The 18,687-nt window shown below is 38.5% G+C and overlaps 1 protein-coding gene across 1 annotated transcript; it reads right to left on the reverse strand.

Moving 5' to 3' along the window:
• Positions 1 to 174: 174 nt before the first annotated feature.
• LOC128361623 (60S ribosomal protein L5) lies at positions 175 to 6,105 on the reverse strand. Its single transcript, XM_053322144.1, has 8 exons — positions 5,993 to 6,105; positions 5,436 to 5,505; positions 5,232 to 5,347; positions 4,796 to 4,930; positions 4,255 to 4,457; positions 1,432 to 1,609; positions 498 to 586; positions 175 to 315 (listed from the first exon to the last, which is right to left on the reverse strand). Exons 1-8 carry the CDS (start codon positions 5,993 to 5,995, stop codon positions 216 to 218), a joined length of 894 nt encoding a protein of 297 aa, XP_053178119.1. The 5' UTR covers positions 5,996 to 6,105; the 3' UTR covers positions 175 to 215.
• Between the last annotated feature and the right edge of the window lie 12,582 nt (positions 6,106 to 18,687).

An 18,687-nucleotide genomic window follows, 5' to 3' on the forward strand; every position in this document is an offset into this window, starting at 1 on the left:
TTGCCCAGATATTAGTGTTTGACTAGACAATGTACAATGTGGATGTTTCTGGCACATTGACAACTGTACACCAATTTCCAGGAACAACTACCCGATAAATGTCAACTTAAGGGTGAGGCCCCCCCGACATTGTTAACAATACATGAAGTATAAAAAGCACACATGAGATTTGACTCTTTTTACGATATTTATTAGAACAAATTTGGACCAATGCCTTAATCTGCATCCTCCTGTTCCTGAGCCCGGAGGAAGCTGGCCTTCTTCTGGGCGACGCGGTCTTTCCTCTGGGCCAGAGAGAGCTTGGCACGGTTCCACCTAGGTCACAAAAACAAGCACGATTAGCATATGTCCTTTTATAATAAAACAGGTGTGTCATTAGGCTCAACTCTGATTTCAAGCTGTATTTGCACAATAGATTTATGGGTGTACAAGTCACACTAGCAGGTGAATATAACCTGCTATCTCTGTATATAAACATTAGTATTTTATCATCTTACCTCTTCTTCTTCACTTCTTTGGGAGGCTTCTTTTCATGGACTGGGTTCTCACGAATGGAAGCATGAGCCTTTTTGTACATTGCCTCAATCTGCAAGAAAGATGCAGATAAATTTAGATGAATGAGTTTTCGTTGTTCCAGGCTTTGGTCTTATAGCTTTAAGATTAGCTTCCGTGTTCTCAGGCGTGTCATTTCCCTCCCCAGACCACATCATTTTTTACGAGCCTGTATCTCACTGTGCATGATTTAACAAACAATCTGGGATGCTGTTTCCCCACATTAGTCAGAGGAGCCATATTTTTCCTCTGCCTATTTGATGGCCAAACCTTCTCTTTTCCACAGTTAACAGCTGGTGTGGCTTGTGGCCCAAATCCCAATACACACAAAAAGCCAATCTGACTGGCACACAGTTTGGAAAAATTTGTTTTTTTTTAAACAAGGCCTGGTGATCTGTGCTGGATTTTTCAACGTCTTTAATCTGATGAAACACTTCGTCATCTGCATGAGACAATGATAACGTCTCAATCTGTATTTGAAGAGACAAACCTCACATGAAGTATTAATTAATGGACAACAGATCTATGGCTGTTTTCAAGCTGGTTGTGGAGGCCAGGATGCATTTGAAATTGTAGACAATGCATATTTTACACAGACAACCGCACCAAACTCTAATTTTGTGGTTTTCTTTTTCTTCGAGGGCGATGGTGTGACTGCAGCATGACCCTGAAACTAATGTCAATGCGTGAAATCTGCCACTAATGACACAAAGTAATCTCCCTTGATAATTAAAACCTCTTTAGCTGATGAACCAATAGTTCCACTAAAGCTTTCTGAGGGTCCTTTATTAGCTATAGCCATCTCAAGAATGCCATCTACCACCTGACTGTTTTTTACATGTTGGAAGGGCAGGATACACATGTGTGAAGAACACTTGCCATATCAGGGGTGACTCCGTTCTTGATGAAGCGGGAGAACTGCTTCTTGTAAGCGTCCTCGTCCTCCTCCATCAGGTAGCTCATGTACTCGGACACGTTGATGCCCATGATGTGCTTGCGGTGGACCTCAGCGTTGAACTCCTTGCTCTCTGTGTCATACCCAGGGAAACGCTTGGTGCTAAAAAAAAAAGAAGAAACAAAGCATACATAGGTAAATCTTCCAGTTCAGTGCATCGTAATATTCAAAAATCACCTCGCATAACCTCCAGATGTCTTGTCAGAGCATAATTAATTGAGGGGATAATGAACACAGCACCACACTTTGACATGTGCAATTAATCTTTCCTCACTTATGTCCCGTTAAAACTGCTTAACATGAAGCTGCACATGGGGTCTCATTTACACCTGCAACTGAAAATAGTGTATCTTAGCTGTATTCATTTGTTCTTCTAAACTCGTAACTATCTAAATATGTTTGTTTTTTAATCAAAAGAAAAGAAACAAAGGAAATGAAAAATGACAAAGCATATGAGATCCATTACACCACAACTGAAAAACATGTTTTATCCAGCTATATATTGCATTTTAAGGCTAGGTAGAAGAAAAGTGAACTTCAACTGAAACCTCAGTTGATCTTTTGGAACCAACAATTTACATTAAGTTCCCTTTGAGGTATTCAGAAACAGGACTGTGTAGAAACCATATTTTAGTATTCTTACGTAACGTTTTATAGCATGCACTGACTATTGTTTGAATGTTTTAATGTAGTACTGCCACTATATACAGTACCAGCCAAAGGTAAATCAGAGTACTCCACACATTCCATTTCCTGTGAACTGCACTTAAAAAGGCACCAATAGCAAAAACAAATATGAATGCTGTGTGGTTAAAAAAAAAAAAAAAAAAAAAAAAAAAAAAAAAAAAAAAAAAATTGTCCCCTTATTGCCACTGTTGAAAACACACAACTGACAGGATGCCGACAAGTTGATGACCAATTCAACACGTGATGGCAAACTTGCACTCGTGCAGTTCATACTATGTTCTAGTATTACTGCCCTTACATTAGGAAGATGCAGGAAAACTACTGAACAAGCACCAAACTTGAGTTGGACACATTTGAGCCTGCTGTCAGAGTTTAATCTGTTACTGTTAGACTCCAGCCTGCAGTTACTGTTAGACTCCAGCCTGCAGTTACTGTTAGACTCCAGCCTGCAGTTACTGTTAGACTCCAGCCTGCAGTTACTGTTAGACTCCAGCCTGCAGTTACTGTTAGACTCCAGCCTGCAGTTACTGTTAGACTCCAGCCTGCAGTTACTGTTAGACTCCAGCCTGCAGTGGAGATTCATACAACTGCTAAACCACAACTACCAGAGCTTTACAGATTGTAAACATCCACATCAGACAAGGTGGGCAACTTGCAGTCAATCCAGGCTGAGAGAGAGTTGGTAGAAAGCTACGATTTTGATATTCCACACAAAACACAACACACTAAAACAAATAAAAGCAGCTAACCATAGAATAGATATTAAACCATTGATAGATATCTGAAGGAGCAGCGTGAGCACACACCTTAAAATACATCTACATCAGTTTAGAGATGATAAACTCACTACAGTTTAACTTTCATTCTTGAGTTGCATTCTCCACACTACAGTGGTACTATTTCATATCGGGTTCAATTAGGACAGGGTGCCTTCAGAAACATTCACTGGTCATGGTAGGAAAGGCACAGGTGTTACTAACATTGACCATAGCTTTGTTCTATTCAAACGTCCCACTAAACCATGACAGTGTGACAGAGAGCCAGCAGGCACAGCACCAGGACCCAGAAACTGAGGCAGCTAAATGGAATTGAGCCATCATTGATGTATTAGGTACACCTGTGTTTGCATACTGTGACATGTCAAAATGTCTAGTAAGAAAAAAAGATGGTGTAATATCATACTGGAAGAACAGAGCACCAAGAAAGCACATGGATACATTATAAAACATTTGTGTAGCTTTTACAGCTGAGAATCTGGCAACGATTCAACATTTCATCCTAGGTATGTCATGAAAGGATTATTCCCATCATGCAAATTTTAGAATGAAACCACTTTTCTTCATAAGAGATGCAGCACCATGCACAGCACTGCCAAATCTAAACATGTTATGGACAAAAGAGGGACCCCCCCCCCCAAAGAGAGAACGACAGGGTTTTACCCCGCCTTTGTATTTACTGGCTACTTTGTATTACTGCCTTTGTTAAAACTGATGGCATATGTTGTTGATGGAATGAAAAGGGCAGCGCAGTGCTTGGATAGTCTACAGAGTGCACATGCAAGAGTTAGTGTGTAGTTCATCTTTAAAAACGGCAGAGGTTGCAAATGAGTTTTTGACTTAATGACAAAATAATGACCCATTTGAGATGAACTTGGTGTACTGTGAACTTACTACACTGTGACTCAGAGGATAATGTTAGCAGAGCAGCAAACTCCAGCAGTATCTAACAAGACCGGCCGACCAACACACACAGAAGCATTTAACTCAAACCAACTCTGGAGGTGAAGAAAACAACTGTGCTCAATGTTTCACCTCAAATCTATATTGCCAGTTATGTGTTGTATTTCAGTGGAATAAGGTGAATGGTTTGGCAAGAGAATTAATTCTGAATCAGATCAACACCCAGGTATCATGATAGTATCAAATTTGGAGGTAAGCATATTGTTTCCGGCCAGTTACTCTTCATCTTTTTACTTTATCTGGGTATAAAATTTGACGGTTTTTTCGATTAAAGCGCACAAATGGTATGAGACACATGTAGGGAAGACTCTGGTGGGTTACCTGTGAGGGATGGACAGACCGCCATCCACAGCCCCCTTCAGAGCACCAAACACCTTGTTGCCTGTAGTGGTTCTGGCCAGCCCAGCATCCAGGTAGCAGGTGAACGCTCCTGGCTGACCATCAATGCTCTCCACGTTGAACTCATCACCGGTCACCTCCACCTGGCCATCGTACACCTTATCCAGGCCGAACTTGTTGAGGAGCTGAAAGGACAGAACATAACATTTACTTAGACTTACAACATTCTTCAGTCACCACCTCTTTTACACAAAATTTACTTTGACAGCCAATAAGATCATTTGCACTAGGGTCAATATTTCATTGACAGTTTTGGTACCCTAAAATTCATACTATGAATTCCACCAATGCAACTAATGCTGAGCAAATAATTTCTTCTAAATGTATTTTCTTTCACCAAAACCAATCAATTTACAATTATGACTCATTTTGAAAACCAAATTAAGCTGTCATGCACTCAACATTTACTACCTGGCTGTCCAACACTGAAAACTGGGGGTTCAAAAGGGACCAGTATACTTACTCTACGGGCCACCAGCAGCCCAGTGCAGTAGGCTGCTGCGTAGTTTGTCAGACCCACAGAGATTCCGTATTTTGGCAGCTCGTGTGAGTAGGCCGCGCACACGATCATGTCACCCTCAATCTTGGCATAGGCGATCTGTAAAATAATGGTGGATAATGGTAAATTAACAGTCATGACCCTGTTTACATGTGCAAATCAAGACAACACAAAGATCAGATACATATAAGAGACTTTGTTAATCCCACATGTGGAAATTCCCTTGTCACAGCAGCGCAATAAAAATTGCTTATATACAGAAAAACGCACACAGTACTCATCCACAACAATTGATCTACGGAATGAATGAAACATCACTCAAAAATATCAGATGTTGCACTTTCTAAATGAGTGAGTAATGTCTCTGGAGAAAAACTGGGTGTTCTCCATGCATGCTCACCTGACAGACGATGTCCCTGTTAGAGAAACGGACAATCATCCTGTACTTAGGTGTGTTGTACTTGTTCTTATCTTGGACGACCAGGCGCTTGCGAGCGAAGAAGTCAGTCTTTCCCTCTGGAAGGAAGGCACATCTCAAATAAGTCACAAAATAACTGTGTACCCTAACAACTTAACATGAATAAAACACTGTCAGAGAACTTACCTCTCCTCCTCCTGAATTTGACCTGGTACCTCTTGAAGTAGGCCTTATTCTTTACCACTTTAACAAAACCCTGTGGAAAGGACATGAAAGCACTCCGCATTAGCAATCAACATCCAATGGAACAAGAGCAACCTAACGCTACTTTCCTGCGTAGTTGTGTTAATTGAGTACTAGTTAGCTGAACTGTCAGTGTAACCGGCTACACCAGGCTAACATTAGCTAGCTGAGCTATTGGAAATGAACGAAGAGTTAACAACCAGCACACTGGCTAATAGTATACTTTAATAAAAGGAAATTCAGGGGTTGTGAAAGTTACAACCTAGTGGTCACAAAGTGGTGAACATATCACAGTGAGGTAGTTCACAGGTGACAGGAAGCAGTGAGTTTGTTGAGGTAGCCATTAGGCCACGTTTAAGCAGCCCCTGAGTTAGCACTAGCGGGACAGAATCTATGTTCATCTCAACATCAGCGACATGCTTTCACACATCTGACACCACAGAGCACACGCTGGATGTGTTAGGTGTGAATGTAGACACATATTGGGACGGATTACAAACCATTTTGCAGTCTTTTCGTCTCCTTATGAAGGAGCCCGGAGCCAAAGACCGGCGGTTGACTCCGCTGCACTGGAAAAAGGAAGATTCACGTGCGCATGCTCAGTAAATAGCGTGTGACAGGATGAGCCGCACAGAGGCCATGCTGCAGAGGATTCATCACTCTGCCCCCTACAGAGCTGGGGCGGACACTCACCCATATTCAAGCCATTCTCCATATCATAATTATGGATAAATATCACATTCATGCATCTAAATCAGAAACTCTCACTAACTTGTGTGTATAAATGAGCTTTATCTTAACAAATATGAGCTGATACACACCAGCCAGTACACATTTTTTGTCAATCTATGTCTCAGTTTCTAGTGTTTTGACCAAAGCTGTGTTTTTATTTATTTATTCATTTATTTATTTATTCCATATTTTTGCCACCACTTGGGTCATCTGTGGGATTAATTGATAAGATCTCTATATATTATTATGGTACAATGTGCATGTTTATATTCAGATAACTCATTCACTGAATAACCCTGTATCACTATAATCCCCACTGTACTTATTTTAGCCAAAATTCAAATGTGCAATACAATTTACTCACTACTGTGTAGAAAACTACATGTATATAAATTAATGTTACTTTCTTTTATAATTTGATATTTATTTCTTCACTTCTTGCACTCTTTACTTCTTTGCACAATTTGTGTCTTGTTTATAAATCACAGACACGGTTTCACCTGTATATAGTCTATACTTGTGTATATTTCTGAAGACTGTATATTGAGAGCCACTAAACTGGAATCATATTCCTTATATGGTGACATACTTGGTCGGTAAAGATGATTGTGCTTGTGATTTAGTTTGGCTGATTGTGACTCAATATATTAACTCATGGAATTTAAAGACATGAGAAACATTAATTTTGTATAAAGTATATTTATTTTTATTTATATGTACACTGCACAAATGCACTTTTTGGTATAGGCTATTGTTGTTGTAGCCTTGCTTTTGTGTCAATCTTTGTCTGTTTCTTGAGGAAGGTGTTAGTAACACTACTAGAAATTGTACCCAAAGGTCTAAATTCCTTTGGCCTAATTTCATCCAAACAATGACAAAGACAAAGACATTTTAGCTCATTTAGAACAAGTTAGAAATAACAAGATTAGAAAGAATTTCAACTGTTCAAGATTATTTTAAAGTTCAACCTGTCTTCAAGGAGTTCATTTTATTTGAACTCTGGAAGCTCATTTCTCATCTCAGAGGAACAAGGCTATTCTTATATTTCTCAGAGAGTGACAGAGTTCATGTCTGGGGCACCAGCCATGGGCACCACCTGTCCTGCCTATTTCAGACATGAAAGAAAGGGAAAGCACAGGTGGAAATCATGCTGCCTTCAAATGGAGCTTGTGAGGATATATTTTCAACATGCAGGTTAAGTACACTGTATGATTGGCACTGGTTCAAGTCATCAGAACACTGTTGTTAATAGCTAATGATTTGGTAGTTTCTGCATTTTGCACAGGTATCCTTATTAGGACATTGCAGAACTTCCATTAACTGTGGACAGCCTAACCCAAACCAATTCAGAAAGTTAATGCAACAACAGTAACAGAAATGAGTTAACTAGTGAAAGTACAAATCAGCTGAATATTTACCAAGATAAGCAAAACTAGGGGGACAATAACACAGAAAAATCAAAGTGGGTTGCATGGGTTTCAACAGTTTTTTAAAAGGGTATGTCATGTAAACTAAGCTCAATCTCCATTTCCACTCATAAAATGATGAACCACATCAGTGGTTCTATCAAGTGGACTCTTCTCAATAAACAAAGTGAACACGACCCCACAACATTGATGATGGCCCTCTTTCAGCCATCAGTGACTCATATGCATACACAAAGGGCCCTGGGGCTTTGTACACCTCAATGGAAAGCAGCAACTATGAATATTATTAATTACACCAGTGCTTTTTTCTTCTAAAAGTGGTATTAATAATCCTTGTGCTGCAGCCCACACAGCTAAAGTATCAGTTGTTTAAATGACACCTCATCTCTCTTTAGTCAGCTTCACTCAAGCTCATTACAGCGTTTTTATAACAGATGTGTCAAATTTCTTTCCTCCCTTCTTCTTTTACTTTCTTTCAAAAAAAACTGAACACTCATTCTCTTCCTGGTCTGTCTGCTACTCCTTCTTTTGCAGCTTTTGAAATGATTACTCTCCTTCCCAGAAATCACACCACACTTTTCATAAAATGCACTCTCACCAAGTATGGTGGCCAAGATCTCTTAAATGCCTAATTGAATTGAAAAGGCAAAAACAAATCAGTTAGGAATATCTTAGTTTCAAAGGCCATAATTAGAAATAGGTATATTTTAAGGGATATGTGTTCTTTCTAGTATATGGACACATTTTTATTATTTGTTGTATATCCAGTCTTTGTGATTTTCATACCTAAAAAGAATGTGTTAAAAAAAAAACAGGCGTTCTGTGTCAATGATGCAGTGTACGTCACCTATTAATGGTATCTGGCCATGGCATGCAGAGAGTTTCATTGTTGATGGTATTTAAAGATTTCACAATACAAAGGTGAATGGAATTTCACAGCACTGTAAATCTCTACAATGATGTCACCTGTTCTCTTACCTTCATAAGGATAAATATTATATACATTTCAGACTTAGGACCAGTTGATTGGGGACAAAAGCTTTGTTACCAAATGAGAAAAGGCTGATTTTTGGGTAAAGTTAGGGTTAGATTATTGTGAGGGGTAGGCAAGTAGTGGTGATGGTTAGGGTGAGTCTCCAGAAAATGAATATAAATCTATGTAATGTGCCCAAAAGTGACTGTGGCCTGTGTGTGTGTAAAGTGACTCTGCTACAGTTAAAGTCCCTGCATTTAAAATCCTACTTAAGTAAAAGTATAGCATTGTCTATTTGCTCATAATGTGAAAACAGGTTCAATCTACTTAAAAATTCTTTAAAGTAAATAGAAAATCAGTTGCTGTGACTGATATCAGTAAAGTCCTCACAAACTTATTTACTTACTTTTTACATTTTTCTCCAAAGTTAGTTTTTTTGTGAAATATTGGAAAGTTGGAAAGTTATACTTCGAATAATTATTTATTTACAGTAGTGGAAATTTCTAACAACGCAAACGTGTAGAACATGATAAGAAGCCCCAACTACACACAGGGGATACAAGTCGTAAGGTTTGAGTACTACTGGTTTAACATCTTTTTGCATTTATAATTTTGTTATATATTATTTCATGTTGCATTCGTAAAATAAATAGTATACAATACGATACTTCCCCCTGAATTATAATGAATCAAGTAGCATAAAGTTTAAATACTCAAATACTATTACCCAAAAACTGTACTTAAATCCAGTACTCCAGTACAGTACCACATCATGATTTTAGCTCCTGCCAGCTCATCACACAGCCACCACAAATCATCACAGCAGAATTATTCCTAAAGAGCTGCACTTTCTAGTAATATTTTTTGCTGCATTTCATTTGATCTAATTTTATTATTTCCGGGCCTGAGTGACTCAGACCCCTTCTTTCAAAATGTCCTCATTACTGAGAATTACTGTTTGACTATGTGTCAGTAGTTATCTAATTATTTGTGTCTGACAGACTGAGATGTGATTGTTATGACGGTGTATCAGATTCAGAGGCCTACAGTCGCCACGGTGTTGCAGAGTTGAGCCTACAACGTCAGTTGCTTTTCAGCTACTTCTATGTGCAGAGGAGTGTCTAACAATCAACAAAAGATATGCGTCATTACTCCCATGCAAAACCTGAAAAGTTGGTTTTATGACTGTTTGGTATGTGAATCAAGGCAGTTGTCTTTGTCAGGTTTTCATCAGAGTACTTTTACACTGATGTGGTTAGATCATTATGAGTTTCTATTGACTGCTCACTCAGTGACGCTGTCAAGAGTAGTAAAGTCGTCTTGAGTTAGTTTCTTGTCAGTTTTAACCTGATGTATAGTATATGTACTAAGGTTTATAAGTTCATTTTGTGAGGACTAACTACAGTAAGTAAGAACAGAGGTTTCATAAGTTGACTCAAGATATTTTCTGTTTCTACAATGACGACGACATGCCTTAACTGAAGTGCTGCTGGTACTTGTGGGACGTACATGTTGAAACCTCCAGTCTACTCCGACAGAAGTATTCCTTCTCTCAGCAATGAATTTCAGGTAAGACATTTTGAGGATCAGATGCTGATTAGATAAGCAGTACACACAGAGAGATGCAGGAAGATTGAGACTTTTCTTTGACTTTAGTACTCATAAAGTGCTGGGCTGAAACACAAAGATGGTACATTTGAAAGACTTGAATATTTCTTGACCAAGTAAATCTTAATGTGAGGTTGTATCTAATATATGTGGTGAAGGACTAAATATAATAAATCAGGCTGAATCTAAGATACTTGCATTTCTTCATTTCTTGCCTCCTATTTCTTAAAGTATCACTGCCCAAACAAACTTTGTAGTGAGATTAATGTGGCATATTGAAACATTTAAAAAACAAACAGTTACGTGTCCTTAAAGGCAGTCCTTAACATCAGTTTCTAACTCTGAAACTCTTTTAAAAACTGTTTTTCATATGTTGTATGACATGTCACGTTAATGTTTGAATCTGTAATGAGACACTGACACTCAGATGACCCCAATGACACATTCCTAGCTGTCTTTCCAGGGATAGAAAGTTTTGCTTCAATAACTGATTTTTAAGGTTTTATAATGTGTGTTTAGAGTACATTAGTATTAGCAGTAAGAGTAGCCACAGTGATGCTGTTATAGTAATAATATTAATAGGACACTAAAGTAATCATACTGCAACCTGTATGATACAACCACAGCCCTATTTTAATCCCTGCACTGGTCACTTTCATGTCATCAAACCAGACTTAACATTGTAATTTTGCATACATCCTCCTCTGTTACATAATTGAGTTATTCATTGCACATGTCACATTTAAATTTTACACTTCTGACCATTTTTTGGTCCATATTTCATTTGTACAGTCAATATTTCATTTCAAGTTTCATATCCCATTTCAAAGCAATTATTATCCTATTCTGTAAATAGATTATAGATTAATTTATGGACTACTTTGTTTACTTTATTATTTCATTATTATTATTTTTATTTTTATTATTATTATTATTATTATTATTATTATTATTATTATTATTTTTATTTTTATTATTATTATTATTATTATTACTTTACTCTTGTTATATTTTTATTCTTCTATGTTGTGTTTGTGGGACCAAGCGCCAAGACAAATTCTTTGTACGACTAATAAACAGATTGTCTTATTTCTATATCCTATAGAAATACACTTCCTTTTAAATAAAATATTACAATAGTCATCCCACCCGTGAGGTCATTTAAACTACCTACCTTTTCCTACTAGACAAAATTAGTCTTTATTTACAAATATTTCCTTGTCCTGTATGAATAAAAATAACTAGTCTGTGTTTGAAGTGCAGTTGCTCATTAGAAACACTTGGTGGTAGTGTTGCTCCAGGTTGGGGGCTGGTGCGCATGCTCCGTGCGATGTAAACACTCGGTAGGCCGCCAGTGCTCGAGCCGCTCCGCAGACATTAGTGTACACGTATTACGGCTGCATGGGCTGGACCGGAGAGGCGATGGGAACGAGCTAACTTAACGGTGGAAACCTAGCCAGGCTAACTTAACAAATATAGCTAATGTACTCGGATAAAGTGTTTTTCTCACAATAGTCGGACTGTACTTTCGTGCATGGGAAGCAGACGACGTTTGCTGCTGGTGGTTAAACTCGCTTCAAGGTAAAGGATGTTCTAGTTTTTTTTTCGGGCTCTGTCTAATCACTGGAGCGAACAGTAACTCACATAACGACTCCTTGTTATCAGTGTTATCTGTTCAAGTGAATGGTGTGACATTACCTCGAGGCAATACAGAGGGTGTTATTACTTGGCTCCTATATTTTCTTAGTCGCAATATCAGCTTGTGTTACAGTTTCTCACTTGTGTTAAATACTTGTGTTTCAACTCCCTAATTGGTTTGAAAAGGACTCCAGCTATTGCCTGGAACGAAAATATTCTACAATGTAAATGCAAAGTGATATTTTTCTTCTGATCTATAATGTCGAATAAGCGTGTAAATGTAATATTAGAGCATTGTCGTCGACGTTGGAGCAGTCTGGGATAATTCCACTGCATACTGTTGCGTTTGATGCTGGCTCTCCATTTCAGCCTCATAACAGCAGCGAGCCATAAAAGGAGGGAGGTTTACCAGGGACTTCTCCCGTGTCTAATGCATCGGTCCTGTGCTCACCGCCTGTAAATCAAAGTGTTTGTGGTAGTCGACAACATGATGTCTAGCCTAAGCAAAGGATTTAAATCGCTCAGCAGTCGCGCCGGCTGGGTCAAAGCCAAGGATATCTTTAACTCAAACTGCAAGTTGCGGCAATAACACAGCTCTGTGACCACAGATGTAGTGGACGATAAACCCATCGAAGTGTAACAACTTAAAAAACTGCGGAAGTCCAACTTACTGTACAACTTACTGCATTTATAAGCCCCATGCTGATAAATAGAACCTATGTTAGGATGAGGTTTGTGTACTGTAGGCCTGTGCTGCAGTGGATGACACTAGTTTTTTGGGCGAAACTTGGCAAGTAAGACTTGATAGAGTATCTCAGCATGCTGGTGCATTAAAGTGAGGAAATTTAGATGCCAGCTATTTAAAGAGTGGTGCAGAGAAGAAATACCCAACAGCGACCACAAATGAGTAATGCTCTATTAAATGTGTCCCATTGGTCAGGTGTGAGGAATTTCTGCTTTCGTATTGAGTTTCATGATTGTTGCACATGTAGATAAAATGTTAGTAGATAAAAATAGTGGAGTAGAAAATGTCACTATGTAAATATAAGGTCACAGCAAACAGAAATACCCATGTAAAGTATGCGAGTGTGTTAAGTTCCTCATTAAATGAAAGTGTTCAGTTTCATTTGGGACTGCAGGTACTGATTGTTTGACGTGTCTTGATTAATCAATTAGTTTTTGGTCTGTTAAAGGTAGAAACTGATGAAAAATGTGGATTATTGTTTCCCAAAGCTCAAGATGTTGTCTTCAAATTGTTAATTTGAATCTCTCATATTACATTTTCTGTCATAGGACTTAAAAAAATACATTATTGAAGAATTTGGATATTTTCTTTAAAAAAGACTCCAAACGAATCAAATATCAAAATAGTTGCCAATTGATTTAATTAAACCAGTTATTTAGTCACAGTTCCTAAATGAGCAAGTATAGCAACACTTTAATGAGTTAGACTTCTTTATGTGAAAATAGGTTTAATGGGCAGTCATGGCTAGTTGCGAATGTATTGTATTGTAGTAAAGTAAGTAAGACTTTCCATCAGATAGTAAGTTGCATCAGTGAGACTAGAGATGTCATGTCGGAGGATGCACTTGTCAGGACTTGTTGCAGTGAACAAAAAGCTTCACAGGCTTTACTGTGACCCCCGACACTCAGTGTAGACCTGGAGACGCTGCAGGGTTATTATGATGACTCTTCAGTGAGAGTAAGTAAGAAGGGGAAGATATGCACATGTTTGTGTGAGGTTTTGTATCCGCTTTTCAGCTGTGTTTCTTAGTAATTATCATCATCATCATTATAACTTAAATGGCACAAAATGGCTAAAAAATGTCATTCCTGTTTCCCCAAAGCACAAGCTGACGCCCTCAGATGTCTCGTTTTGTTCCCACCAATAGTCACAACCCAGAGATATTGTATTTACTGTCATAAAGGATTAAAAAAAACAGAAAATATTCCCTTTTGAGAAGTCGGAATAAGAGATTTTGGACTTTAAAAAGACTCAAAACAATGAATTGATTATCAGTAGTTGGCAAATAATCAATTAATTGACAAATTGTTGCAGCTCTAAATGAAAAGGGTACATTTTTGAAGTAATAGGACATGGACATACCCAGATAATGTTTGATGTAATATTATGACACAGTATCAGTGTAACATTAAAGGCATTGCAGTGCAGTTATACAATATTGTATTTATCAGACTTTTCTAGCTGACAGAGATTTAAAAAAAAAAGATCTCATCTATTTACTATTGTTTGCCCATAACATCCATGTTCATCTTTTGTTTTTCTTTCTCAGAAACCTTATCATTCACCTCTACTATAGAAAACCATAACAGTCAAGATATGATGGCATTATCATGAAAAACTCTGAACTACAGGTTTTTCTTGCTTTAATGCACAGGTGTTTATTAATAACATTATGATGTCTCTGTTCCGCTATTGCTTCTGGTTAAGCATTGCCAGTAAGCCATCATGTACATTAAGGTGCCCTTATTCATTCATTCACTGTTCCCTGTATAATAAACACTACATAGTTCACTCAATAGTGAGCAGAAAATCAAGACTTTGGACACTAACTAATTGTTATCTTTCTGTGTCGTCACCATCAGCTGTAGAGTCACACGATGGTAGTGTGTTCATCTTTTAAAATGTGGAGCATTGCATTGTGGGATTGTTAGTAGTAGTAGAAAGGGCTCTATATAGTGGAGATATTTACACAATAAGCATTCAGACACTCAAATAAATGGCAGAGGGTAAATGTAGGGTGCTGTATAGTAAATAGGGAGAGATTTCAGAGATGCATCAGAATCCTGCAACGAAATGAATGGAATTAAAAGAAACTATTATTAATGCTATTCATTTCAGCAGTGATTTCATTCCTGCCACATATCAAGATGTGTTTAGTGAAAAAAGGCTGGTATTTCTGTCAACACCACTCTGTTACTCTTCATATCTATAACTGCTGAAAATCTGTTAGGGTGCTATATATGAAGCTATAGACTGTGTAGGGAGCAGATATTTAGAAGCAGTGTGTGGGAGGCCGTCTGCCAGTTACTGACAGACAATGGAGATTACACTCAGTTTGATCTAATGCTTTGTAGTTGGTGTTTTTGGTTTGAGCTGTCACTCCCACAGAATAAGCTAGTCATGGCTGAGATTTAAGAGTTGGTGTTATTGATCGAAACTAGGCTGAATCCATCGCATTTGATTCTCTACACTCTTATAAAGCTACTTTTCAGAGAGCAGCTTTTGTAGGGTAAATGTAGAATATTAGCCAGCTCTCATCATGAACAGCCTTCAGCAAGACCATTGAAATGCTGATTGTACACTGGGAAAATGTGAGCGTCCCCCTGCCTGTGTGTAGTCAAGTGAAAGGCCTTTCTACCTCAGTGTGAGTGTGTTATTGTAAGTCAAGGCCTGTGTTTTAATACCCTCACACAGCACATGGATGGCATGTTTCCCCGAAGACAGCCAAGCTGTCTCCTCCTGGGCCAGACCATTTAGTTCTGGTTCATTGGTAAAGTAGAGTAAAGTTAAATTAGTCTTATTTGTCACCTGAAATAACAAAAAGGATAATAATGAAATAAAAGGGAATGTTGTGGTTTTATTTGTCCTGTTGTAAAAGTTTTGAACCATGTTTCCATCTGCTCTTTTTACAGCAGAGTGAGGCGTCTGTTGGGTGCTGTGCATTTTGAATCAGGAGAAAGGAAACGCTGCTCTGTTCTGCCTCCGGTCTCTCTCAGTTCCCCAATCGTCTTGAAGTCGTTTCACTCAGGCTTTCTTCTCGCCTCCCTTTGGGTTTCATTAGCTATGCGCGCTGCATCCGAGGGCCCCCTTTGAGTTCCTTGGCAAACAAAAGCAGAAACAATCTCTACAGCCAGGATTTATAGGGACGCCTCGCTTCAGTTGGCCGGGGCCTTGCTAGAAAGAATGTCTTCTCAGGCCACCTGGACATTGGCATCTCTCAAAGCGCGGCCTTCCCCCCTGTCTGTCCCGACTCCTGTTGATTAAATTTTCAGGCCTGCTCTTTTTGCTCTCTGAATAATGCCAACCATTTCTACTTTGCTCTGAAAAAAAGGATACAAGAAGGCACAGTAGGATTTCATTTTTCAAGGTTTTGTGAATCAGGAAATCAGCTAATAAGCTTCTTCATTAATTAGTCAAAGTAAGAGCACACACACACAAAGCAGGGTCCAGGACTAACTTCCTGGTGCTTTTACATTTTCCTCTGTGCTTTCAGTACACACACAATGCAGCCTGGCTCAGTAAACTCAGACTGTAAAGAAATCTTCATGGAAAATGCAACTTTTCAGGATAAGCACAGCTTCCACAGCTGATCCTTTTTGATCTTCTTTTGATATGTAATAATTAGTGAGTGCATTGCAGTCAGCTGTAATTGGATTAATTGGATTCAATTGGCTGTAAGAAAGATTAGAAGTGCTATATTTAGTGTGCTGTTAAGGTGAATTTAGTCACAGTATGACTCTGATTTTTTTGTAATATAAGGAATTTTTTTGGGATTAATTAAGTGAGATATTTTATTTTCTGCTGCTGAAGTGGAAAATGTGCTGATCCCCATGTGAGTCCATTTAAGCTGCACACAACAGTTGGAAATTGTTGTTCTGTGCAGGATAAAGATACCCCTGCAACTGATGTGGATGCTGTTATTTGTGTTAATAACAGTCTGAGTGGGTAAATACAACCTGAAGTTTCACATGTACTTGCTGGTTGTGTGAGCAGTGTACTGGAAAATAGATTATATATTTTTTTAAAACCCTAAAACTAGTACAAATATCACAGTGTCTGTCCTTTTTAATTGTCTAGACGGTGATCTGTGTTGGCAATGCAAAGTCAAACTGGAACCATCATTTTCAGCTTCATTACATTTTTCAGTAAACATGTAGCTGTTTATCTGTAGTGCAAAAAGTAAAATCAAAACCCATAACATGTGGTAAACAGTACCAAGTCCAGCTACACACTCACTGCCATGTCTTCTTTACTTGGTATACTGAACGTAATAGAACAAGTGAGTAATTGGAAGTAGGTAATTTTGCAAAACATTTTTTTTTTTTTTTAAATTCATCATAAATCTACATGTATTTGTGCTAGTGCATTTATTGTTGCTGTTATCATGTTTTTGCTTCTATATTGTAGACGTCATGGTATCATTTTTCTGTTTTGATGTTGTGACCTGTAGGACGTACAGGATGACAATCTATTAGTTTAGCTGGAGCGTCATACTGTTGATGAAGGCTGATAAATAAGCCCCCCCCCCAACAGTGTCAGGTAGGAACTGGGTGTTATAATGAAAACAGTAAAAAGATTGGTGCACCAGTTTCCTGTTTCTTTCCTGTCAGCATCAACTCGGTGCAGGAAATTCCCAGGGACCCTTCTATGTGTGTGATATGTGGTAACAGCGGAGTCACTCAGTGTGTCTGTCTGTGCACAGGAGGAGGGGGGGTAAAAAAAACGCTTAGCCGACAGTATTTTCAGTCTGTACTGTAGCACATTCCTATCACCACATTTACCACAGTACTTTCCTCCACCTCGCTTTGTTTTTCTCTTTCCTTCTACTTCATATCTTAGCCCCCCCTTTTTTTATGGACCTGATTCTCACAATGAAATGACTCATCATTTTTATACAGTGCTAGATGCACAGCTTCCTGCCTGGTGGCATTATCCTGACTTCCTGCTGGGGCGAAAGCGAAGAAAAAGCCTCAGGTGTTGGGTAAATTTCAGTTTCTTGCTGAGTAGAGAAGAACACTTCCTGTTGTACACAGATTTCAGCTGTATACTTAAAGAAGTCCTATCTGCGGTGGAGCACTTTGACCCTTCCTGACAGTGTGATCAGCATATGACCACAAGACGATGTGTTGTTAGACCGGTCGAAGGTTCAGGAGAGCGGCTCACCTTCAGGAAAGTCTCACTGACATTTGAATTCATGTTTTGTTTGTTCTCTTAATGAACACATATTGGATTTCTCATGGAGTACGTTAACAGCTGAAAGCCAGGGTTTGTGGATGATTTGGAATAGCAGGTAAGAATGAGAGACATCGTGTATTCAGTTACTGTTTGGCATAAGGTAGCTGGATTGGTGATAGGGAATGGGTCACTGCTGAGCTCCGATACAAGTACTTGTTTTTCATTGTTCACGTTGTTGGTAGTTTACCATGAAATGCAAAAATCAAATGTGTGTGTGTGTTAACAGCAGTAGAACGCTCCGTGATTCATCGTCACATATTGTGGTTATGTGATCTGTCTTCCTCTATAAAAGTGAAATATTAGATATGACAAACAATGGACTACTTCTGCAGCGTATTAAAGGTTACAGGCAAACAAATGTCATTCAAGTAGGATAATAACCTGCGTAGAGACAGAATATCAGATCATTAATGTTATTCAATTCTTATTCAACACAATATTACTGGAAAACAGGCATGTCATTGAAAGTATTGATCATGCTATCTTACTGAGTGTTCAAGTTAAACAGCTGCATCAACGGTGCAGTTCTAACTAAACTGATAATATTAAGGTAAAGTGTTAGATATCTTGCTGTTCAGGAGCTGCAAGATAAGAACGGTGGATCTTTTCTTTCACAGTTCCGTCAGGAGTTAGATGCTTAAATAAATATTTAATTCACTGTGAACGATGTGAGCTTCTTATAATTAAAAGAGAGAGAAGTTGTCTAATTGATGCTAGATGGAGCTTTGTGACGATGGTGGAAAATACGCAGTTAAAATTATCTTGTTACTGTGATGTTACAACTGAATCTCGAGTTACTCACGCTAATTTTTCCGTCCCCTGCAGGTGGCGACAGAC

Source organism: Scomber japonicus, chromosome 7 (genome assembly GCF_027409825.1).
Source record: "Scomber japonicus isolate fScoJap1 chromosome 7, fScoJap1.pri, whole genome shotgun sequence".
Taxonomy (NCBI): domain Eukaryota; kingdom Metazoa; phylum Chordata; class Actinopteri; order Scombriformes; family Scombridae; genus Scomber; species Scomber japonicus.